This window comes from Delphinapterus leucas, chromosome 7 (genome assembly GCF_059928025.1).
Source record: "Delphinapterus leucas isolate spDelLeu-1000000601 "Yukka" chromosome 7, BTC_Dleu_Yukka2, whole genome shotgun sequence".
NCBI classification, from domain to species: domain Eukaryota; kingdom Metazoa; phylum Chordata; class Mammalia; order Artiodactyla; family Monodontidae; genus Delphinapterus; species Delphinapterus leucas.
Genome location: NC_143135.1, coordinates 54,801,953 through 54,827,219, shown reverse-complemented (window position 1 = coordinate 54,827,219; position 25,267 = coordinate 54,801,953). Strand labels below are relative to the sequence as shown.

The 25,267-nt window shown below is 37.8% G+C and overlaps 2 protein-coding genes across 6 annotated transcripts in view; one reads left to right on the top strand and one right to left on the bottom strand.

Annotated features, from left to right (window-relative positions):
• The window catches only part of CLNS1A (chloride nucleotide-sensitive channel 1A), a 31,136-nt gene extending 17,095 nt beyond the window's left edge, over positions 1–14,041 (top strand). For 3 of the 5 annotated variants that reach the window (XM_022593901.2, XM_022593902.2, XM_022593900.2), the window contains one exon: positions 1,809–14,041. The gene's annotated coding sequence lies outside the window, so the exon portion shown is untranslated. Of the gene's footprint in view, positions 1–1,144; positions 1,197–1,808 lie in introns of all 5 variants that reach the window. The other 2 variants (XR_002647430.2, XR_002647429.2) reach the window with 1 other exon arrangement.
• AQP11 (aquaporin 11) lies at positions 11,155–24,915 on the bottom strand. The gene is made up of 3 exons (XM_022593899.3): positions 23,710–24,915; positions 16,016–16,132; positions 11,155–12,698 (listed from the first exon to the last, which is right to left on the bottom strand). Exons 1-3 carry the CDS (start codon positions 24,326–24,328, stop codon positions 12,619–12,621), a joined length of 816 nt encoding a protein of 271 aa, XP_022449607.1. The 5' UTR covers positions 24,329–24,915; the 3' UTR covers positions 11,155–12,618.
• Between the last annotated feature and the right edge of the window lie 352 nt (positions 24,916–25,267).

Here is a 25,267-nt window from a genome sequence, read left to right as displayed (position 1 = left end):
GTACAGTTGCCCCAAAGCTGTCACTTCCCAAGTTGCTTCATTCCTGCTTTTCTTGACGGACATGAGTTCACTGCCAATTTTCTCTCCTCTGACACATTCTCATGAGCTTTGCCTGAAGTTTTTTCCTGACTGTTTACTTGTTACATGCTACTCTGAGAAATAAATTGTCTTTTGTCAGTTTGAGTATCTCAACTGTATGTTAACTACTAGCTGAAGGTCATGTAGCTAGTTTATATCATACTGAGCTAGGATTAGTAATTAGCAGTCCTTCCTTTAAAAACTCTTAAGATCAGGAATACCCTGGCAGTCCAGCAGTTGGGGCTCTGTGTTTTCACTGCTGAGAGCCTGGGTTTGATCCCTGGTCCGGGAACTAAGATCCCACAAGCTGTACAGCGTGGCCAAAAAAAAAAACAAAACTGTTAAGATTTTTACATTGTTAAATTGTTGTTCCACTGTCCCCTTTACAACGTCCTTCTACTGCTGACCTTATAGCATTTTCTTGAATACTAGCTGTTTTCCATTCTTTGAGTACTTATACCCAGGTCCTTTGTTTTATTAAAGCATATAGTAATAACGTGGCAAGATTTATGTATTTTTGGCTTGAGTTTTATACCATTGTCAGTCATCCAATTAGGTTGTAAGATCCCTTGTTTTTCAAGTTCCATTTACCTTCCAGATTATTGCCACTGTGAATATAACATCGCTTCTTATAGTAACCATGAATTGTGATAATGGAACTCTGCCTTCCTCTTAGATGCCAGTGGAACTATTAGAAAATAATCTTAAGAGTTCTGTGATTTAATATCTCTTTCTTTAAATATTTATTTCCACAACATTTACTTCTGTCATTGGTAGCCATATAGTCTAAAATCAGCAATGTCTCCTCTGCAGTTAGCTAAAATTATGTGTTCACGTTGCTGAAGCTCTGTTAACGTTAATTTTCAGATCTCACAGTTCCAGATGTCAGTATTTCACTATTCTGCTTCATGGGAAATCTTCTAGTACCAATATAAGTCTTCTTCCCTATTTCTCAGATTCTTATTTATTACATTCTTTATAGCGTGTGGATTTTTTCAGTAAGTTTTATTGAAACTGGAAAACAGATTTTTTGATCTGGCTTTAACATATTTCTTCTTGAAAACAGACTATTCAGAGAACACCAACTGCTCTACTAATAAGATTGAGAAACTTATTCGGTATGTCACTAATGGTTACACAAATGGGACGTTACAGCATTTTCCTGGCAAGAATTCTTAGGATTCTTTGTAATGCAATTTTATGGTGAAATAACTGTAAAATAGCCCAAACTTTCTAATGAGCTGATGATTTGTTTTCCGTTCATTTTGTGCTACAGCTGGAGCAGAGAGATACTTTATTCATAAAGTTTATATAAGTTCTTCATCTGGATAATTGACCTCAATTCCAAACAATGTCTGTAAATTTTTAATCATTTAAAATAACATTTGCTTTTGAGGAGTGAACAAGGAATAATTAGAGTGTGTATGCAACTATTAAAAATTTCAAGATAATGGAGCTAGGACCTCTCAATGCATGAGATAGGGTGGAGGGGAAGGCACATGAATAGTGGAATCACAACTCTACCACGTACCAGCTGTGTGCCTTTGGACAGGTGTATAACTTCTCTAATTCTCAGTTACCTCTTCCGAAAAATGAGGATGATAGGAAATACCTGGCAGGATTGTTGCAAAGACTGAGATATAATATATCTAAGTCCCTGGCACTCTTGACTAGGCATTTAATAAATTAGGTATTATTATTATAAACACTGTAAACCTTTTGTTTTTCAGATTCTGCTCATAACCTTAGGAGAGAACTTGGTGCCTCTTCCACTGTGGAGTGGGTATTGATGAAAGTCTTTTTCCTTCTCCAAAACTTACCTGAACCAGTTCTTTCTTGAGACAGATTATACTGAGACAACAAGTTGTCGCCAGCACAAGAAACTATGACCTTTATTAACAAAGGTGAATTAACTTAACCAAGAGGGTATTTGTAGTTTATCATTTACTCCAAAACTTTGTGTCTAGGTGTACCTTCTGTAGGCTTATAATTCCTGCCTTCACTATATGCATCCTCATAACCTAGCAGCACTACATGGTGGAAATGCACTGGCACTTGAAGGTGTAGGTAGACTGCAGGTAGACTGGGAAAGAGAGGGGCTGAATACAAGATATACACCTTAGGGCCTAAGAATACCCTTACTCCTTAAAAAAAGAAAAACAGAGATCTCAGATAAATCCTGGCCTATGCACAGTCTCCGCAGGGTTAAAGGTCTTTTTCTTTTTACTAATTGGGAACCCAGATTAATTAACTCTAGGGAGCCTCTTCAGAAACAGCCCAGCCACACATACTACCACTAACACAAGTGCTTTTGCCTAGCCTTTGCTCCTTTCACCATGTTTCACCAGTCTGTTCTCTTATAACCTCTTAGGTTATATCCTTTCATTCCCAACCTCTTAGGTCAGTTTCTGTAAAAGAACAAGTGAAATTGGGGTGAAGTTCTCAAAGTACTTCAGATAATTGTTTTGTCTTTGTAATAGCTTAACAAATAAATCTAGGTTTTCTATATTATTGTGCTCTTATCCTTTTTTTTTAAATTCATTTTTATTGGAGTATGGTTGCTTTACAATGTTGTGTTAGCCTCCACTGCATAACAGAATGAATCGGCCATACACATACAGATATCCCCTCCCTTTTGGACTTCCCTCCCATTTTCATTCTTGCCTAAAACCATTAATGAGAAACATTTCTTAAAAAATTAGTGTTGGCAAAAACTGAGAATCTTGTTGGTCTTATTGTTGTTTGACTTTTGTTGAGAACATGAACATGAAATAAGTAAGAAAATGTATAGTTAGAGCTTCAGGCAGAGTTTAGTAGGACAAGGTCATAACACGTTTCAAAGGGATTTCTGCTTCCACTTGAATCAGGAGTAATTTCTCAGGGCATACTTTTCAACTCTCAATTTTCTGTTTTCACAGACACCTGGGTAGTTATCAGACTGATTTGTAATTACAGGTTTCTACTTGGACTTTTTTTTTTTTTTTTTTTTTGCGGTACGCAGGCCTCTCACTGTTGTGGCCTCTCCCGTTGCGGAGCACAGACTCCGGACGCGCAGGCTCAGCGGCCATGGCTCACGGGCCCAGTCACTCCGCGGCATGTGGGATCTTCCCGGACTGGGGCACGAACCCGTGTCCCCTGCATCGGCAGGTGGACTCTCAACCACTGCGCCACCAGGGAAGCCCCTATACTCGGACTTTATGACCTTAAAAATAGGTTAGGAAAGCTATTCACAGTTACTTGCCTAATTAGTGACTAGTGTGTCACCACTAAGCCCAGTGTTCTTTTCAGCACTTTTACTTGGTTTCCCTCATCTTGCATGGTAGACTGAAAAAAACGAATATTCTTTTTCCTGACCAGACTCTCATAAATACTGAATTTGTTACAACAAGCGAAGATAAAGGCCGCTTGGAAATGGGAACTGAAATTTACTGAGACCTTGTCTGTACTGTTCTGGGTTCTTTACATGCATTATGCATATAATATTCTTAACCACCTTATGAGGTATAGGTGCTTTTATGATCCCACTTTAGAGATGAGGAAACTGAGTTATACAGGGAGAGGTAAAGTAATGCTTGAGGTCACATAGATAGGGAGCTGTGATTTTTAAGCCTGTGCTCCCAAATACCATTCAGCCTTACCATCTACCAGCAGCTGAAAGGAAGCACATTTTCTTTTTACTGCAGGGTTTTCAGTGTTAAAATTTCAATAGACAGCACAGGAAGTTCCCAAATTTCTCTGCTACCAATCTCAGCAGCACTCATAATTCTATGCTAGACGTTTATCCATTCTTCAGTAAGCAGTCTGGGTATTCTTATGGGCTAATCTTAGCAATTCTATTTGAATTCCTTTTTAAAGTCATGTTTACATACTTGTAATCATGACTTTTAGTGAAACATAAAGTGCTCTTTGATAACGTATCAACAAAATGTTGAGATTCTGTGCACTGTGTTTCCTGTAGGCACTGCTGCGGTCAGCCTGGTATTGTGGATAATGCAGTCAGCTAAGATGCAGGAGACCAAGCATCTAGTTCTGACTTGGCAGACAAGATATTTAACCTCTCTGGACCTACTTCCTCATCTTTGTAAAATGAGAGGACTAGACTTTCAAAGTCTAAATGACTTTAAAAGAGTCAACTGTAACATTCTGTAATGGTAGACAGGTGTACCCATAGCTTTGAGAAAATAAGAGAAAGAAGAAAAGATCAGGTCATACTTTTTAAAAATAAAATTCATAATGATCAGCAAGCCAACATTTCTTGATTCTATTTGAACTTAATTTTAGGGTTGCTGGAATTGTTTTGTTTACTGTTTCTTGGTGTAGAGGAAATTTTAAGAAAAGACATAGACATTCTCGCCCCATAGCTAGGGTTAGTGGTCGTCTGATCTAGGTTCTATTGTTTAAAAATGTATTCATTAAAATATCCCAGTGGATTTCTGCCTCCCTCAGGTCCCTTCGTCAGATATTGATACTTTTCAGATAGGCTTGTTTAAATGTTGATTGTGTATTTTGAGATCTTGTTGGGATCTTGCCGGTATTGTTAAAGATGAGGGATTATGCACAGATGATCATAGTATATAGCCCTTTATTTTTAGAAGACAAGTGTGATTACTCATTGTTCAGAGAAATTTTAGATAAAATTTTATTTATCTGCAGGATTTCAGATAGAATCACTATATAGTTAATTGTCATACAAATCATATTTTTAAAGTATTTCTAGAATGGGTGAATCTTCATCTGGTACCCATCTTCTGTGGCTAGTAGATAGTAATTAAAATCTGAGAAAATCTCTTATGAGGATTCTGATAGAATTATTGCCATCCCTTGACAAAGAAGCTGAAATTGAAAAATACTTTCACTAGCGTCTCGCTTTGTCTGCTCATATCTACGTAAATAAAATCAATATCTAATGTCAGGGACTTAATAACTTCAGATGAGAAATCAGGACAACTTTGGGGAGAGCAGTGAACTTAGAATTGTTGTTTTTAGCACCATTTTAAGAAGATAAAATAGAAATACATAACTTGGATGAGAAGGCTAATAAATAAAAGTGTATACAGGCGAATTCTTCTTAGGATTTTATTTTTGGATTATTTTGAAGATTGTATGAATCACTAACAACAGTGTCTAGAAGATGATGCAATAAATGTTAATTATTACCAATAGTAGTTAATTCTTTCTATAACAGAAAGAAGCAGCTACAAATGTAATGTTAACTCAGCTCTTAGAATACATCTGAGATGCCTGATATTTAATATTCCACTGAGCAATTAAAACAGATGTGATAAAATTATGCATTTTTCTCGAAGGACCTTCAGGCCTTCACTGCAGGTCTCTACCCTTGCTCTACAAACAGGTCCAATGGACTTGCTCATCTAGTTTCTAGGCATGTAACAGGTTAGAAAAGGAGAAAAGGGGTGGTTGCCTCAGGCATATTAATAGCAGCAGTAAACAGCTGACAGAATTATGAAGAAAAGCAAATATGTATTACCCCAAAATATAGCAGTCTAAGCCTTCACAGCGTGTAATGCAAATATGAGGGTAGTGTAGCAATTTATGTTCATAAAAGTATGACCAAAATTATCAGCCTAAATTCTGGTTGTAAATATCCAAATCTGGATAATTTAAGCAGAAAAAAAAAAAAAGGCTATCTGGTAGCTCACAAAATGGACATGAAAGCTGAAATAAACCAGGCTCAGAAAAAGGTTAGGAACTAGGATTGGTTTACATAAGATGTTGTGATTCCTCTGGGTGTTAGACTGATTGAATTGCTTCTGTGTCTTTGAGTCACCACAGGGTCCTGGTTGGCACTGTGTGTGTTGCCAGAAGACAGGACTATCTGGCCCTTTCAGCTTCTGTAGTGGAAGGGCACTGCCCCTGCCCAGATTCTCACAGTGGTGGATTATCCCAAATAGAAAGGATGCTTGGATGCTGGCTTGCAAAATTTACAGCTGTCTACTGCATCCCCAAACCTTAAAAAACAAACAAACAGAAACAACAACAAAAACTATAAATTGGGGTTGTATATAATTAAAGTTAAGAAAGGTTTTTATAGAAACTGAGGGACGTACTATTGATATTTGTCAAAGCTTAAAATGCACATGAGAGACCCAGAGACTTCACTTAAAGGAATTTATCTAAAAGGTAAATTTGCACATTAGGAAAAGTCATAAGCGCAAGGATATTAATTGCAACTTTATTTGTAAAAGACTGAAAACAACCTCAATGTCTATAGTTAAGCCTGGGTCAATTATTTACAATACCTCTGTACAGTGGAAAACTGTATCCCTTAAAAAGAATTGGTTAGAGGGAAGAGATATGGGAACATATGTATATGTATAACTGATTCACTTTGTTATAAAGCAGAAACTCACACCATTGTAAAGAAATTATACTCCAATAAAGATGTTAAAAAAAAAAAAGGTTAGATATTATGTACCAATAATGAATAAGCTCCAAGATACATTAGATTAAAAAACAAGACACAGAGATATTTGTATAGAAGAAAAGGGGCTGGAGGTTACAATGGGGATTATACGTATCATGTGCATATACATGATGCATAAGAAAGTTGTTTGGGGGAGAAGTAGGGGACTGGGGTAGGAGGGAGACGAGTTTTTTTTCCGCGTTCATGGGTTGAATTGTGTCCCCTCAAGACGATATGTTGAAGTCGTGACCTCCAGCATCTCAGAATGTGACTTTATTTGGACAAAGGGTCTTTACGGAGGTGATCAAGTTAAATTGAAGTCACTAGGATGGGCCCTAATATAATATTTACTGGTGTCCTTATCAGAAGGGAGAATTTGGACACAGAGACAGACATGGCAGAGGGAAAGCCATGTGAAGATGGGGGATTGTAGTGATGCATGTACAAGCAGAGGAATGCCTGAGGCTACCAGAAGCTAGGAGAGAGGTCTGGAACAGATGCTTCCCTAGTGCCTTTAAGAGGGATCATGGCTCTGCTGACACCTTGCTTGGACTTCTGACCTCCAGAACTGAGAATAAATTTCTGTAATTCTAAACGACCTAGTTTATGGTACTTTGTTATGGTGGTACTAGAAAACTAACACATCTCCTGCATGGTCGTAATTTTTATCTGAGGAATAGGGATCTGGGCTATATATCGTAGTTTAGAGTTTCAAAGAATTAAAAACTTTACAATTATCATTCATTGTTTAAATGCAAAACTCTGCAGGTAAAGGAAAAGTTGGTTATCGTTACCTAACTTTATAAATAATTTGTGTTCTGAAATATTTTGGGCATATTAAAAAGATTAACCTAGAGAATATTATGCTTAGTGGAATAAGTCAGAAAAAGACATACTATATGATATCGCTTATATGTGGAATCTAAAAATAATACAAATGAATGTATATGCGAAACAGAAACAGACTCACAGATATAGAAAACAAACTTGTGATTACCAAAGGGGAGGGAGAAGTAAGGGAGGGACAAATTAGGGGTATGAGATTAACAGATGCAAACTATTATGTAAAAAGTAAACGGGCAACAAGGATATATTGTGTAGCACAGGAAATTATAGTCATTATCTTGTAATAACTTATAATGGAGTAAAATCCGCAAAAATACTGAGTCACTATGCTATACACTTGAAAATAATGTAATATTGTAACTCAACTATACTTCAGTTAAAAAAAAAAATACTAACGTAACACATACCCATATACTCACATGCAGCTAAGAAATAAAATTGTACAAATACAGTTGAAGCTCCCTTTGTATTCCCCAGATCCCAGTCCCCTTCCTCCTCTTCAGAAGTAACCACCATCCCAGATTTGGTATTGATCATAACTATGTATGTGTTTGTATTTTTGCTAAATGTATATGTATGCTATAAACACTATATAGTATTGGGTTGCATGTTTTTTTTTAACTTTTATTAATTGAATCTGCTGCTTTTCCTACTTAAGCACTTTGTTTACTTTTTTTAAGATTTAAAATTTTAATTATTTATTTATTTTGGCCGTATTAGGTACTTTCTTGCTGCGTGCAGGCTTTCTTTGCTTGTGGCAAGCAGAGGCTATTCTTTGTTGCGGTGCACAGGCTTCTCTTTGCGGTGGCTTCTCTTGTTGTGGAGCACGGGCTCTAGGCGCGCGGGCTTCAGTAGTTGTGGCACATGAACTCAGTAGTTGTGGCTCGCAGGCTCTAGAGCACAGGCTCAGTAGTTGTGGTGCACGGGCTTAGTTGCTCCGTGGCATGTGGGGTCCTTCTGGACCAGGGCTCTAACCCATGTCCCCTGCATTGGCAGGCGGATTCTTAACCCACTGTGCCACCAGGGAAGCCCCACTTATGTAAATCTTAAAGTTTGCTAGATTTTGCTAAGCTGTTCTCCAAAACGATTGTAGCTATTTACAGTTCCACCATTAGGGAATAATGCTTCTCTATATCCACATCAATTTTTGATATTTCCAGACTCCTGAATTTCTGCCAACCTGATGAATATGGAAGTAGAATTTCATCAGGATTGTAATTTCCATGTTCCTGATTATTAGTGAGATTGAACACCTTCCTGCTTTGTATATTTGACTTTTCCATATTTTTTGCCCAGTTTTAAGTTATTTTTTTCTTACTGATCTGTCCTTTATATATTCTAGATTCCAGTCTCCTAGTCTGTGACTTGTCTTTTCATTTTGTTTACAGTGTCTTTTAAAAGCAGGAAGTTGTGGAATCCTGTGTGCTTTTAGAAGCTAGGAATTATTCCTTATGTAGGATGCTTTAAAGTGTGGTTATTCTAGCCCTAGCATTCTTATACAGTTTTGCTACAGTGTGTTTTTAAATAATGTGAACTAGCTCACAAATGATTGCTAAGTAGGGCAGTGATGTCCGTATAACCCAGAAATCACACTGGTTCATGTGCAGTTTTTCCCAACACATTAATATTTTGCACCAACAGTTGCGTACAGTTTTGTAATAGTTAAATCGAAGAATATATGCCTTTAAGTCTGAAATAGAGAGCTGTTGCATGATTTGATTGTTTTAATAGGATCACTCTGGTAATAGAAACAGGAAGTTATTGCAATAATCTGGACAGGAGTAAGTAGATGGAGGCTTGACCAAACTATGCTAGTAGGCCATAATGAAAAGTATGAAAGCCTACTACCCTAGAAAAACACATGTACACAAGAAGACATGCACAAGAATGTTTATCACATGCATTGATTTAATAGTAAGTACAAATACCATCAAGAGAATGGATAAACTATGCAGTTTGAATTAACTAGAGCTGCATGTATTAACTTGAGTTATATGTTAGACAACCAAGTATAGAGTTACATTTACAGATGGATATGAGTCTGGAGTTCAGGACAGTTGTACAAGCTGGAGACAGAAATTTGGCAGTTACTAGGATATAGTTGCCATAAAGCCACAAGACTGGATAAAATTACCAAGGGAGTAAGTATAAATAGAAAAGAGCTCAGAGGACTGAGCCCTGGGAAACTCTATCATTTAGTTTGGGGAAAGGAGGAAGAATAAACTGAGAAGGCAGTAATTTTCTGGAAGTGAAGTGATTCAAGAGGAGAAAGCAATAAATTGTATCAAATGCTGCTGATAGGTAAGAAGTATGAGAACTTGATTTAACAGCATGGAAGTCATTGATGGCCTTGGCAGGAATTTCAGTGGAATGGTAGAGTTGAAGGGCTGACTAGAATGCTTCAAGAAAAAATGGGAAGAAGAAAACTGAAGAACTTCTTCAGACTCCCACCATCACATCTGCTTAACCAACTCTTCTTGTGCCCATATATTCTTACCTTTTCTCCTGTTACTATGAATGATCTGTCTGTGCTTCTAGCTAAGGCCAGCCCCTTCAGTTGTGCACTTGCTTCCATCTTTGCTAGCCAATTAAAAACTATGGACCTGGGAAATCTCCCCTCCCTTTCCTACATCATTATTTTCTCTACTGCATCATTCCCCTCAGCACGTAAACATGCTGATGTCTTTCCCACCTTAAAAAAGGAAATTCTTTCTTGACCCAATTTCCCCCACATGTTCTTTGCTTACAGCAAAAGTCTTTGAAAGAACTGTCCTACTGCTATCTCCAGTTTTTCTTCTATTTCATGTTTGGGTGCAGGCATGGAATAAGCAGACAGTTGGATTTAATCAAATTGTGGTTAAGCCATGTGAGTATGATGAGATAAAGGAACAAGGGAGTTAAGATTCTATGCAAGAGTGTAATTTAAGCTGCTGAAGGAGACGAGAGTAATTGAGAGGGGAGAAAGATGTGAAAACGTGGTGGTATCGGTGGACAGAAGTTCCCCATGGGGGTTCAGAGGATCATTGGAGATGAGATAGTAGGGCGAGTGAGCTGGAGAGAGGGGTTAGTGGTTGGGGAATGAGGTATTTGAGATCAGAGAAGAGTTTGAGTTATTGGTAATGACAAGCTCAAGGTTATGACCAAAGTTGTAGTTGAGGCAGAAGAGAAGGGAAAAATTATTGAAGAGCCTTTCAAGTTCAGCCAATGAACAGGGAGGCCAAGATATTGGAAGGATCGTCTTTGTAAGTATTGAAATCACCAACAAATACAGCTGGAGTAGTGGTGTGGAGAGTGAGACAGGAACTAAATTCCTAAAGGATCAAGAGGGAATTGAGGGGACTGTACAGTAGATAACTGCAATAAGAAGTACCCAGGTAGAAGGTGGCATGGTCTGATGACATGTTTTTAATGGGGGGAGCAGAGAATAGATGAGGAGAAAGGGACCTGTTCCATCTCCAGGCCCAGTGGTATCAAGAGGCGTGATAGAGAAAACAGCTAAGCTACCATTTGAGAGGGCTGCAGGGGAAGCCATGTCATCAGAAGTCACAACCTCTAATTCTGACAAGTGCAGTTTAGAGGGCTGGGCATTTTCACAAATTAATACTCAATTTTCTTAAACCACAGTCTCATGATAAAGAGACATGAATAAAAAAAAAATTCCTATAAGAAAAACAGCCATGAAATAATAAGTGAAATTCAGCTTCATGTTTGGAAGAGACATAGGGAGTGGCAAAGGGACTATTTTAAAGGGACCAGTCATTTTGTGTGCTTGTAATAGCAGAAGTCAGGCCTAATATTGACTGATCTTTTGATTTTTTTCAAGAGAAGCTAGAACTATGGATTTTTGTGTGGTTTAAAAGCTTAAAATAACTAGCTTGTTATTTTGTTTTAAATACTGTGCAGGCCAAATAAAACAAGTCAGAGACTGCATTTAGCCATTGTTGCAATTTTATGAACTCTGCTTTTTAAAATAGAAAATACTACGGTATGTATTCCTAAGTTCAAGAGTCAAAGTCCATGACTGTCACACTGGCTGCCTTGTTGGGTAGCCTGCAGCAGTCTGGTTCAGTCTGCAGGTGTAAAGGGAGTGACTATCACAGGCTGATCACCAAGCAGCACTTAGATCACCTGGCAGTTTATCAGTTGCTTAATTGATTATTACTCAAACAGATCTTATTTCGCCCCCACCTCGCTTTTTTTTTTGCTTTCAGTTTTAACTCTGATAATGGAATTCCTTTGAAGAGAAACATACTTAACCTTTTATCATCTGAACTTTTAATAAAAAGTAGACATACAATAAAAGAAAGCTTCTAATAGAGGAAAACTTGAAGGTTCTTTAAGCCTAAAAAAAACCGCTGTTAATTCCTAAACAGATTGTAACATTATAAAGTATTTAATGTTTCTTTAAAATCTTCAATTTTCCTTTAGTCTTAATGATGACGGAGAATATTTTTTTGTATTGAAGTAGAAGTTTAAAGATGGTATTTGGCTGTATTTGACCTTGGGCAAAGCAGTAAACTCCCTTCTAGACTTCGTTTCCTTATCTGTAAACTGGAGATTAAAAATACATGCCCTGCCTACTTCATAAGGTAGCTGTCTAGTCCAATGAGAATGTGAAAAGCTTACACCTTGTATCAGTGCTTTATTCTACTAAAGAATGACAGTTTGCCTAAAGCTAGTGAGATTGTCTATTTAGAGAAAATAGTTTAGATTAGAATATATTTAAAATTCAGGAACCCCCTTGAGTATGAGTAGGTATATAATCTACTTCCAAAAGCAACTTTCCTATTGAAAGATGACACTGCTGATGGTATCACTGTGTGAGGTAGTGGCTGAAAAGTATCCTCTCTCCAGTTTTGTAAGCATGACTGTTTGAACTTTGGTTAAAAATCTTGTTCATTCAGGTGACACATGATACACGTACTCTTTCTTGGTCCTACCATCACCTTCCCTTCCCTTCCCTTCTCACCCTGTACTCAATTTCTTTTTCATCAAAATTAACAATTATCACTTGAGATTTATATTTAAAGAGCCTTTTCTAGCAGCATTTAATACACGCTTAAAAGAACAAGTCTTAACTGAAAAACACAGGATACCTCATTTTCACAGTAATTTTTTTAAGTCCCAGTGATGAAAACTCTAAGGCAGTTTCTTCAAAGGAAGATAACATTGACGAATCCAGTGCAGCCAGTGTGTGAATATTAGGTGATAAAATCTTTATCACATCCATCTTGACTGTCCTGAAACTTAGTCTGAGTCTTTTAGAATAGTTACTCCTTTTTATTAATTGTGTGGTTGTTATACAGCCATGGAAGGAAAAAACTGAACATCAAAATCATCAGCAATATACCTGAAAGAAAAATACAGTAAAAACAAAACAATCCCTAAGGAAGTTCATAATCATTCAGTGGTTATAATTTAAGATTATATACAGTTACATACCTAGAGATTTGTAGAGCTATGTTTAAGAGAATTAGCTACATCAGTTCTACATGAAACATGTAGGTATTTTAAAATATAATATTCTCATATTATTTTTCTTCAACGATGAATCCGTAAAAACAGTATGTACTTGGAAAAACCAGTAGGATCTAAACAGTGAATTCAAAGGATAAATAAAATAGATCTGGAGTTCTAGTTCTGGCTTCATTACTGACTTGCTGAGTGAGAAACTCTGGACTTGTGTCTCCATTTTAGTCTCAACGATTAATAGCTTTTAGAGCTGTATTAATAAGCAGAGTATCTGAAAGAAAACTTCAGTTGACGTTTTAAATCTTAAATATAAATATGTTTTTAAAAAAATCACATATTAGCAAATCTTCATTTTTGAGGTCATGCCAGATAAATCTAAACTAGCATATATATATATATATATGTATATATATGTAAACTGTGATTTTTTTTTAAAAACATTTTTTAAGATTTAAAATTTTTCAGTGGGAAATAGGGACAGAGGAGATTTAGGCACAGGACTCAAATCACTGTCTAACAGAGAAGTCTGCAGTGGTTAATGTTTTTATCTGAAGGTATGTAGGCTTAAAGCTCTAAATCAGTTTAAACTTAGATTAAGAATGTGTTTTTGTCACATGCAGATTTGATAGTTTACTCCTGTTTGCTAACAAGAGGAAACCTTAAGGTTTGACTAGCATTTGGATAGCTTAACATATTTTTGAAAGATGAATCTGATTTGCAAACAAAGGCTTTAGATTTTTTTAAAAGTCAGAAACAGTCTGTTAATAAATTCACAAAATTTGACATTTTCTTTATAAAGTCAGAGCTAGAAAATAAGACATTACATTTAAAACTTTCTAAAAATGGAGTTGCAGTTTCATAGAAGCAAATAGAATTTGCAAATTTTTATTATATGAAATGTGTAAGCTAGAGAATTAATTCTATATACATTCTTATAGTCACATTTCTAACATTTTATTAATTGGGGAAGATGGCAGGGCCCATTAAAGGAATTACAATTATCTCCGCTATGAAGAGAAACAAGAAAGAACAAGGACCATGTCTTCCAAGAATAGTTTGCTCCCTGCTTGGTCAAGAAGGGAAAGAAGATAGGTATCTTGCAATTACTCTCCTCTGTCGCACTCTGTGGCACTGCCTAGTGTTTGTTTGCTTTGACTCCTCATCTCTTACTTAGCTCTTTGAATGACTCTTGTAAAAATAAAATTTATTTTTCTTATCCTTCTTTGAGTTTAATAGTGACCTTTTTTCATTTGAGGCCATTTCTTTTCCCAATGGGAATGTGATTTCAGTGTATGACAAAAGTCAGTGGCAAGCCAGAATTCAGTATTCTAAAAACTGCCATTTAGTCACATGTCTTTTATCCACATCTATCGAATTATTTCTATATTGTTTCTCATTCACAAACCTCTGAAAGCAGTATAGGAACATGGCTCTTTAAATGAAAAACTAGAACAGAAATTTTATTTGGGTCTGTTTAGAAAAAGCTAGGAGATCCTTAGGTTAACAAAGGAAGAATATTTGAATGTATATTTTCAACAGGCTAATTAGGGCCATACATAATTGCAGAAAAGTTTGATCCCAATCCCATTTTTAAAAGATCCCTTGGATAGGAAGTAAAGAAATAAAAGTATATTTGTTTTTCATTTACGTATTTGGATTGTTTTTTGGATAAGTGGTTCTTTAAAATGTTTTGGTAACGGCAACAAGTAATGTTCTCTTCCTGTTTGCACCACACTGTCATGAAGAGAATATACTGTTTTCCTACCCTACTACTCTCTGGTCTGTATATTTGCTAAAGGGGCAGAAGTGATTGCTCCTTTCTGTCATGAGACTTTTTTCCAGTATGTTCTTCCAGGAAGAAGTTATCAAGTGATTTAGGCTAGAAAATGTGTTTAATGAAAAAAAAGTCGTGGTCTTTTTACAGAGAATGGCAATGACTTCTGTTTCTTTTTTCTTTTAAAATTCTTTTGGAAAGGCCTACTTTTTAGTTTTTTTTCAAGTAGTGAACGACATAATTCCTTAGTATCATGGGCCTACTGTTAAAATTGTAGTTGGAGCACATTAACAAATATATAATGTTAATAATATATGTTCATTTCAAATAAGACATATTAAGAGAATTTTTCCATATAAAAACTTCAGTAGACCAGTCCAATTAGTGATGTTTTTAACTTCTTCATGAACTTCAGTGACCTTTTTTACTTCTTAAAAATTAAGAGCAGAGAAAATTTAAAGAACTTATTGGAAAATACTAGTAATCAATAGATGAGAAAAAGCTACCATTATTAGCATTTTAAAATACAGGTTTTCTCTGATATTCTTTATGTTTAGGCCTATAGATATTGCTGAGCATAATAGATACTAAATGTGAGGAAAATTCCTAAATGAAACGAATGGAAGGAGTGAAGTATGATGGCTATTCAAACCTGTTATGCCTGTGTTCTCTCCTATAAGTACCCTCCTCCCCACCCCCTTTTTTTTTTTAAAGAAATGAGCAACAAGAAACAAAATGCAAACCGGATGAAAAGAAGGATGAACTAACAGAAGGCCAGCTATCCTCATATTCATTTATAGTTATGAATTATAGTCAGGCTTAAAACAGATGACTAGACAAAATCAAGAAATGCTGATAACTTACATAAGGAAATGCATATCATGATTACAGTTATTTTATAACTTCTTTATGTTATTTGACCTACCTGAAAAGAGGAGTTTTACATATCTGATCCAGATAGAGATAACAGGAATGCAACTTGTGGAAAATTTTAAAACTACATTTATTATAGTTCAGCATTGTTTCATGAGATGCCCTTCTGTAAAATGAGTCAAATGAACTAAATAGTATTTTATTTGGCGCTCACAAACTTGAAAAAAACAAATTCCTTTAGCAAAAAAAAGATTTTTTTTAAAGGAAGTAATTACTCCTCACTTTTTTGCCCTCATATCTGAGGGCTTCTTAAAGTGGTATCAGACCTCAAACTGACTATCCTTAACTAGGTAATTTGTTTCTTTGAAGATAAAAACAGTTTTAAAGGATACTGCACAAAATAAAATGTTACTTCAGGCATAACATTTCCTACCTTTTTTCTTTTCTGTCCCTACTCTGGCTTTGGAAATTGACATGTTACAGTGACATTCCATATCATATTTAAAATATTCTAATCTTTTAATTATATTAAATATAAATATGCTTACCTAAAGAAGGAGCCAGCCAATATACTATAAAAAATTGAAGGAATGCTTCATCAAAACACTTGAAATGTAGTGAAAGTGCCAAAGCTGGATTAAATACAGCTCCTGTTAGACTTCCTCCTGTAATACATTTTAAACAGAATGATACCAAACCATATATCTTACATTTTCTTGCAACTAGAAATACAGGGATTACTAAATGTAACTATTTCATTTTAGGTATTTTAAGTATTCTTATTCTGTAATCTTCCTTTGCAGAATCACCTGGCATAGAGGATAAATATAGATTATAATATGCCAGGTGCAAAAAAGCGGGGGTGGGGGGACAAAGGACATTAAGAATTTTAATCCAATGCTTTTCCTATAGTATGTTATAAAATGCACATTGAAAGTTAACCTGCTCTGTTACTGTTCCTACAGTTTTATAAAACAGGAGATTTGGCTGCCCTTCTTAACATTCATCAACTTAAATGAGTGAATAATAATAAAGATAAGATGAAAGTACATTTAAAATGGGTACAATACCCCAAGATCCTCTTGAGCAGAAGTACCTTTGCTTTGAAAACAAAAAATGGACCACAGCATTATCATTGACTCCATTTTTACTTGGCAGCAGAGCCCTGAAGAAGTGACTGTGAGTGGTGTGTGAATTATATCTCAATAAAGTGGTTACAAAATTTTTAAAAATAAAAAAAAGTGACTGAGTAGTCGTGAAAGATAAGCACAAATTCTAACTGTTGACTACTTTTCAGGATTCATGGTGCAGCTCTGCACAGGGTCTCTCTCTGAGATGGGGCCCAGGAGCTTATAGTTCTGGCTACACAGCAAGTAAGGAAAGGCAAAAGAGGTTGGACTGCCTGTCCAGTGGTACTCACCTGAACTGTGGCTCAGCTTTTCAAAACATATTCTAATTGTACCCCTGAGATAGAGACATTTCTGGTGGTTATTCCATGTGGAAGCTTGGGCACACTTGTCTGCCTCTGACTCAGCCACAGCTACAGATCCGGAGATCTTCACAAATTTTACGTGGACATATGCCACTATAGCATGTTAGTTGTCTTTATAAAATGCAGTGAAGTAAAATTGGAAATTAAGAGACCCTTTCATAAGATTTCACTAATGAGATTTCACTCCTGATAGGCTGAAAACATTGAAGCTGTGTGGAGGTAAAGATGTTGACACTGAACTGAGTTCACTCCATGGCTAAGAGTCCTTTTTAGCATACCAGCCTCACAGCATGATTCGTATTTATGCCTCAGCAATTATAAATGACATCACATCATGGACCTTCAGGACCACTCTTGAATAGTCAAATCTTGGAATGTTAAACCTGCACCTGCCAAGGGCCAACAGAATTGTTTGGTTGGCATGTGGTCATTTCAGCTTAATTCCACAAAAAATTATTGAGTTCTTATGTTCTGGACACCATGGATAAAAATATAAGGATTCACACAGATCTTTATAATAAAATATAATGTAGGGCTTCCCTGGTGGCGCAGTGGTTGAGAGTGCGCCTGCCGATGCAGGGGACACGGGTTCGTGCCCCGCTCGGGGAAGATCCCACATGCCGCGGAGCGGCTGGGCCTGTGAGCCATGGCCGCTGAGCCTGCGCGTCCGGAGCCTCTGCCCCGCAACGGGAGAGGCCACACCAGTGAGAGACCCGCGTACCGCAAAAAAAAAAAATATATATATATATATAATGTAATATGTGCGGTGATAATATAAGTGACCTGTGATTTTTTTTCGGCATTTATCAATAAAAATAGACTGAATCATTGCCCTCATAATTAGTTTGCTTCAGTTTTCCCATTAGGTCTTTGGTATCTCCATTAGGTCTAAGAACACTGTCAGTCAGTTTTATACTATTCTAAAACTCCAACTACTTCACACTTATCTTCTAACCCTTACATCACCAATTCTGCTCAGTGTGACTTGGTAGAAACTGCTCCTCCTACCCAGAGGTACAGTCTATTCCCCTGTCTTGGATATGGATTGGCTTTGCAACTTGCAATGACAAATAGAATGCAGCAGAAGTGATGCTATGTGAATTCTGAATGTGAGAAGCAACACTGAGTGAATTCTAGGTTCAGGTCTCAATAAAGCCATCATCGGTTTCCACTTTTTACTCTCTTGGAACAATGTCCTGACCATGTAAGTGAGCTGGAGGATGAGAGGCCACAGGGAAGAAAACTGAGGCATCTTAGATTGCTGTTGGTACCAACTGCTGGACGAGTGAAGCACCTTGGCTCTTCCAGACATACTAACTGTCCAGCTATATGATCTCAGGAATTTCCTATCTAATCCACAAAGTCATGAAAAATAATAAATTACTGTTATTTTAAGGATAAGTTAACTGATTCAGAAATCCATTGTGTCAACAAAAGGCCCAAAATGTGGCATTGGCTTTGATGTTTTAGACTGGGTAATTCTTTGTTGGGAGTTGTCCTTTGCATTGTAGGATTTTTAGCAGCATTCCTAGCCTTCACCCACTAGATGCCAGTTGCACATCCATCTCCCACCTTGTAACAACCACAAATGTCTCCAGACATTGCCAAAAGTCCCCTGGGGGGGCGGGGGGCAAAACTGTCGCATTGAAAACCACTGTCCTAGAGAACTACTGGTACTTGTATACTAGTAGACACACATAAGGTTGTTTATTTATAGTAGCAATGAACTGGGAAAAACCTAAATGTCCATTCAGAAGAAGGTAGCTAAATATACAACTTTGTTATTAATTTGGAATACCACTCAGTACTGAAATAAGTGAAATCTCTTTACTAATATAGATCTCCAAGATAATATCATTGAACTACACCACTAAAAAAAGCAAAGTGCAGAAAGTAAAGTATGATACCTTTCATGTTAACATGAACACATATAATAGTTTCTATAGGGTCCTATCTATACGTATAATAAATGCACATAAGAATTTGGAAGGACACATGCACGCACAGAGGACTACACTGGTGAGAAGAGTAGGCAGGGAAGGAGGGGACAGGCATGAAGGATGGCAATCAAAAGTCTCATTCGTAATATTTCCATTTTTTACAAAAATAACACATTCATGTATTGTGTAATTAAATGTGAATTATTTAAAAAGTAAGAATCATCCATCAGGCACAGAACTTACAGAAAATGGCTTTGAAAAATGAGTTACTATTTATTGATGTCTGGAGGGGAGAAGCCATAACATATGTTGAAGAAGAGGTATCAACAGGGAGATCCAGCTGGCTGACTGCCAAGAGTTTTAGAAGACAGTACGACCTTGGTGAAATTACCACAAAGACTGAGTCCCAAATCTGATAATTATAGGCACTAATGTTTCTCAGTACTCCTAAAGGGAATCAAATTCTCTGTGACAGAATGACACTAGTTAAAATCATGTAAGACTCGTGTAAAAGCTAGAATGTCAATTAACTAATTTATAATGGAAGCTAGGCCTTTCCAGTGACCAGAACATTTGTGCCAGTTACTTTGGGAAGAACTTGGAATACATTATTCTTCGTCATAGTCTGAAGAGACAGGTAGTGTTATTCTCCATTTTAAAGATGAGGAAACTGAGACCTAAATTAAGTTATCTCTCCTATGGACACAGTCCAACTCCAAGGCTGTGTGCTTAACCACTATATTATACTGGCATGATAAAAAAAAAAAGTTTTGGACCTTCGTTTGAAGCTGTTTTTCATTTGTAAATTGGCACCTATTTCATATGGTTATTGATTAAAAATAAACATATGTAAAGGACTTAGTTCCCTTCTCCTTTGACAAATAATCTTACCCAAATTCTTCGTGACTTAGAAGGATACAAAAACCTCCTGAATGGAGTAATGAAATGAAGTAAAAATGCAGTTACTTCAAACAATATATTAGGCTTATTTTGAAAGCCCTTAGACATAAAATATGGAATACCCAGATATGTATTACTTCTTTCTATTTTTAAATGAATAGAGTATTTGCTAATTCATTCATTCACTCATTCTAAAAATAATGAGTATTTATTTGTAACAGGCGACACCATGCTAAGTCCTAGTTATAACTTATAATGAATAAAACAATTTTAGTCTCTCTACTCATAAAGCTTACTGTCTGGTGGAGGAAGACAGGCATTACATCAGAAAACAAGTATATAATTTAAAAATTCTACAAAGGAAATGAACAGGGTACAGTAATAAAGACAGCCTATTTGGATATGTAAAATAGCAGATTTTTTTCCCAATATGTAATTAATTTAAAAATGAATGCAGTTCTCTCCTACCCTGGTCATTGAACCAAATTCTCCCAAAACCTAAATTAAGGAAGATTTGCTTGAAATTTGCATCCATAGTTTTATAGCTTTAATATGTTAATAAATCACAGTTTTTTTTACTTTATTTGGGAAGTCAATAAATACATGATAAGTGGTAACGACATCAGTGGCCTCCATCTGCACATCAAAGTGCAGGGTGCTAAATCAATAAATACACAATCAGACGCTTGATCATTGGCTATCCAAGGAGCCCGTGGCTATGCTGCTGGACAGTTATGTTCTGTAATCTTAAATTATCAGTTCTTTTGATGTGACCTGTATTAGGGTCCTCAAAATGCAAGTGATTAAAGAAATATCCCAGCATGCAACTTAGCCAAACCAGTACTAATAGTATCTTAGAAGTTTAAAAAAAAAAAAAGAGAGAAAGACCTATCAAAGTAACTTGTAACGATGCCTGATTTAGCAGATGCTTCCCCTGACTTCCCTTCCCTATCCATTCTTAACTCCTTCCTACAAAAGCCTCACCTCTGCCTGGTAAGACACACACTCAGCTAGTCCCCAAACAGTTCACTCTATTTAGAATAACTGATCTAAAGTTATGACTTATATCCATAGAAAAAATGGGGAGTGACACGGCTTCGTGCAGCACTTCCCAAAGTATGTTCTCTTCTGCTACACACTCCTAGACAAAAGGATTCCATAAGTTTGAAAAACTGTGTTCCACATGCTTCTCTTGTTGGAGTTTCACAATAAACAGTAGCATAGTAAAGGCTCTGTGAAGTCTTAAATTAGAAAATCTGTTTAATCCAGTGTTTGCCAAATTTACTTGGCAACAGAATCCTTTTGTAACTTAAATTATTTTAAGTTATGCTAAAATATACATAACATAAAATATGCCATTTTAACCATTTAAAAGTGTATATTCATGGCATTAATTACAGGCACAAGGTTCAATCATCACCACTATTTCCAAAACTTTTCCATCACCCCAAACAGAAACTCTGTACCCATTAAACAAAAAGTCCCTATTCCTCCCTGCTACCCAGCCCATGGTAACCTCTATTCTACTTTCTGACTCTATGAATTTGCCTATTCTGAATATTTCATATAAGTGGAGTCATATAACATTTGTCCCTTTGTGTCTGGCTTATTTTGCTTAGCATAATGTTTTCAAGGTTCATTCCTATCGTAGTATGTATCAGAACTTCATTCCTTTTCATGGCTGAACAATATTCAATTGTATGTATATATTTTTGTTACTTTTGAGGAATATGCTGTAGAAATGCTGATAATGAAATGAGTATAAGCTTTAGTGTCAGTTTAAACCATGGTTCCAGCACATTCTAGCTGTGTGACCTTGGACAGGTCATTTCACTTTTCTGAGCCTCACTTACATAAAAATGGGAATAATGTATTCATCAGTGGGTTGCTGTAAGGATTAACTAGGATAACTCATATAAATTTCCTACATGCTTGGCATGTTGCCCAATGAATATTCTTATCTCCCTTATATTGGCAGAAAAGGAAGATCGTAATAGGGTATCAATTTCTGTAACAGTGCTAAATAATTTTTAGGTTCTGTCCCTGCAAACAGCCTCCAGCACTGCCCAATATTGTACCCACTAGCCACATATGGCTATTGAGTACTTGAAATGTGGCTATAGCAACTGAAGAAGTAAATATTTAATTTTAGTTGATTTATACCTAAATAACCATATGTGACTAGTGGCTACTGAAACGGCCAGCAAAGTCTAGACTGGAGCAGTGGTTCATATTGGGATCACCTGGGAAAATTTAAAATCTACTATTGCCTAGGCCCCTTCCCACAGCAATTAAATCTTAATCTTGGCACCCAGATATGGGTATGTTTAAAACACTCCCTAGGTGACTGTAATGCAGAGAGAATGTTGAGAACCACTGCTGTAGTGATCCCTTCACTCTCTCCTCCTCCCCTACCAATTAGTATCCTCATTTCAGCAATGTCGATGTCAATAGTGTGAGGGGAAGAAAAAGAGCAGTGTTTTTGAACACCTTAAATTGTTATTTTATGGGTTCTTTCTAATAACTCTCCTTATATTTATGTATAACTTCAATTATTATCTTGTTTCTCTTCTCTCAAAATCTTTGTCACTTATAAAATAGGTATTGGCTAATATATACAGTATTATTATGAAATCATAAATATGTATTAAAAGTACAAAAATAGGAAGAATACCAATTTAAAGATAATCAAGAGAGGGAGGAGGAACTGTGTATAACATTTTATTAACTTAAAACATCTTTTAAATGTTTACCACTTCTAATTATATAAGTACAGAGCTAAATTGTGGCATAACTTTTTTCAAGGGATGTTTCTGCTTTGGCCCAAACCTAAAACTTTAATAAGCAACTACTCACCAACCCCTCAAATATGCATAAATCCTTCCTTCTCTCCTATACCATTTATTTCCATCTGCCTCTACAAAAAAAATGGTACTAGATCTAAAGAAGTTGAAATGGATTGGAAATTCTTTCATTTCTACCTAGGAAGTTGAGCATATGTTTAAAATTCCTTATCTTGAGGTTTGCGTCTACTCATAGTTTCCCTTTCAGTGGGCAGAAGACTGACTCTTACTACTAATTCCTTTTATTAGACTCCTGCCTCCAAAACATCTTAGAATTCAGATATAGTCCTAATGAAATATTTTGTCGTGATCATTTAAAATAACACACTTCATCATCAAACTTTTGTTTTTTGGATTTTCTTGTCCCATTTGGAATATTCAGATTATCCACTAAATCTGAGATCTGTCAAGGTGAACAAATGGTTTACGAGAAATCAACAGATTCTCAAGAATTATTAGTTTTTAAAAAGCGTCTTTGATTTCAAGCACGTTTTGATTTTAAAACACATCTTTCTTGATAGGCCATTAAAAATTCACTTATAACTCAAGATGAATTATTAAGGAGAGAAATGATTTTAAGTAATTTTGTAGAAAAAGAACTAAGAAATAGAACTACAGAATTTCTACTTCCCACTCTTACTACTAACCAATCAGGTAGCTTGTGCTTTAAATTGGAAGGAACTTTTGACACCCAGGATCATGTTTCAGTGAGAGTCTCAGAAAGGATCTATACCAAGTTGGCAAGAGGTAGCTGATGTTATCTTTCCTTTCTACCATTACAACAATCCCTTTGTAGGATATTTGAACCCTTGGCAATATCTCACATGATCTCAGTTTCAGCACAGAAGTGGCTTTCTCTGGGTGTTAAAAAAAAAAAAAGCACTGAATGGAGGGTCAATATTTCGACCCTATCGGTAAAGAATGAGCTGCAAAATGATTAGAATTACGGAGATACCAATATTGACTTCACAGAGGCATAATGGTTTAAAATGTATCTTGGCAAAGAACTTAGAGCCTCAAGTCATAGAAGCTCCGGACATGCCAAGTGTTTTGTGGGAATAACAAACCTGCATAGACCAAAAAGGTGATGAGTGCTGACAGCAGGTGGATACGAAGCTTGGTTCGGACCTCCTGGAAGTGCAGCAAAGCGCTGTGGAAGATAAAGGAGGAGACGGCCTCTATGATGACCGCTTTGGGCAAGTCCACTTGGATGGGATTCCTGCAAGCGAAGCTCCTCTCGCTGACGTGATACTTGGTCAGTCCCAGGCTCCACAGGGCGCCCATGCAGTACCTGCTGCACAGGGCACCAATCAGCTGAGCTAACAGCCTCATCGCACCCGTCTCAGCGGACATTCCCCCCAGCATCATCTGCATCATCACGCCGCACGGGTTGCTTGAGGTGCCCACCAGAGTCAGGCCATGCACCAACGAGAAGAAGTAGGTTAGCGTCAGCGGCCAGGTGGGGTGCAGGGGTTCCTGCTCGCTCAGCAGTTGCAGCTCATGGGTGCAGAAGCAGAGCTGGAACGTGGCCAGAAACTCCAAGATGAAGGCGTGGGCAGTGGGCCTGTTCAGCTGCTGCCGGGTGACCACGCGGGCCAGCCCCATGAACAGCACGATCGACAGCATCAGCCCCAGCGAGATACAGGTGTCCTGCATCTCGGGCCAGAGCCCCCGCAGCGCCGTCATGGCTCTCTCAACACCAGACTGGGACGCCTGCTCTGGCTCGGCAGGAGGCGGTCTATGGGCCGGAGTCCTAAGTCCTCAGCCCCGCCCCCTCACGCCCCTCGGGGCGGGCCGACTCTAGGCTTACTGGAGGTACCGGGGGCGCTACGCGAAAGGCTCCTCCCCTCCCCGGCTCTGAGCTAGGGTGTTGTTACCAGAGCCGACAAGGAGGGGCGATGAGGACAGCTCTGCGAGGGCACTGGCTGAGGGGCCAAAGGTCAGCAGGAGCCGGACAAGCACACGCCCTCGCCGCTTCCCTCAGGGACTGGAAGCAGGCGCGGGTGGGGCAGGGAGTGGAGGGAAGGCGCGCGTCCGGAGGCCATTGCGCATGCGCGCGGCGGTCCGCGCGCCTTTGCGAGAGGCCGGACTTGGGACCGCCGGACCCCTGGCGACGCCGGGCGCGCTTCTCCCAGTGCTAAGCGGGAGGGCGCGCGCCCCTTGCGCTTGGACAGGTGTTTTGACGTGGGAACCTTGAGGGGTTTTCCTTCCCCGCTCCTAAAACTGTAAAGCCGGCAATCTGGAAAGACCGCTAAAGCTCATCTCGGCCAACCACCTCGTTTTTAATTTATGGGGCGACTGAGAAGACGGGAAGTGACGGAGGTGCAGCGCGGAGGTCGGGGGTGGGGCTGGGTGGTGGTTTGCGGGGAGTAGATTTCAGAGTAGAGTAGACCCAGGGCTTGACCTGTGTGAAGAAAGGCAGGCAACTGGGTCTCCTTGAGCCTTAGTTTTTTTCACCTGCCTGTGACGTTTACGTCGTAGAGTTGTGGGTCAGACCACCCACCTCATCGATTTGTTTTAAAAAAGCATGGAAGGCAAGTAGCACAGAGCCTGGCAGACAGGAAGTGTTCAAGAAGTGCTAGGCTGAAGTTGAAAGAGCACGTCTTGCCACCGCCCCCCACTCCC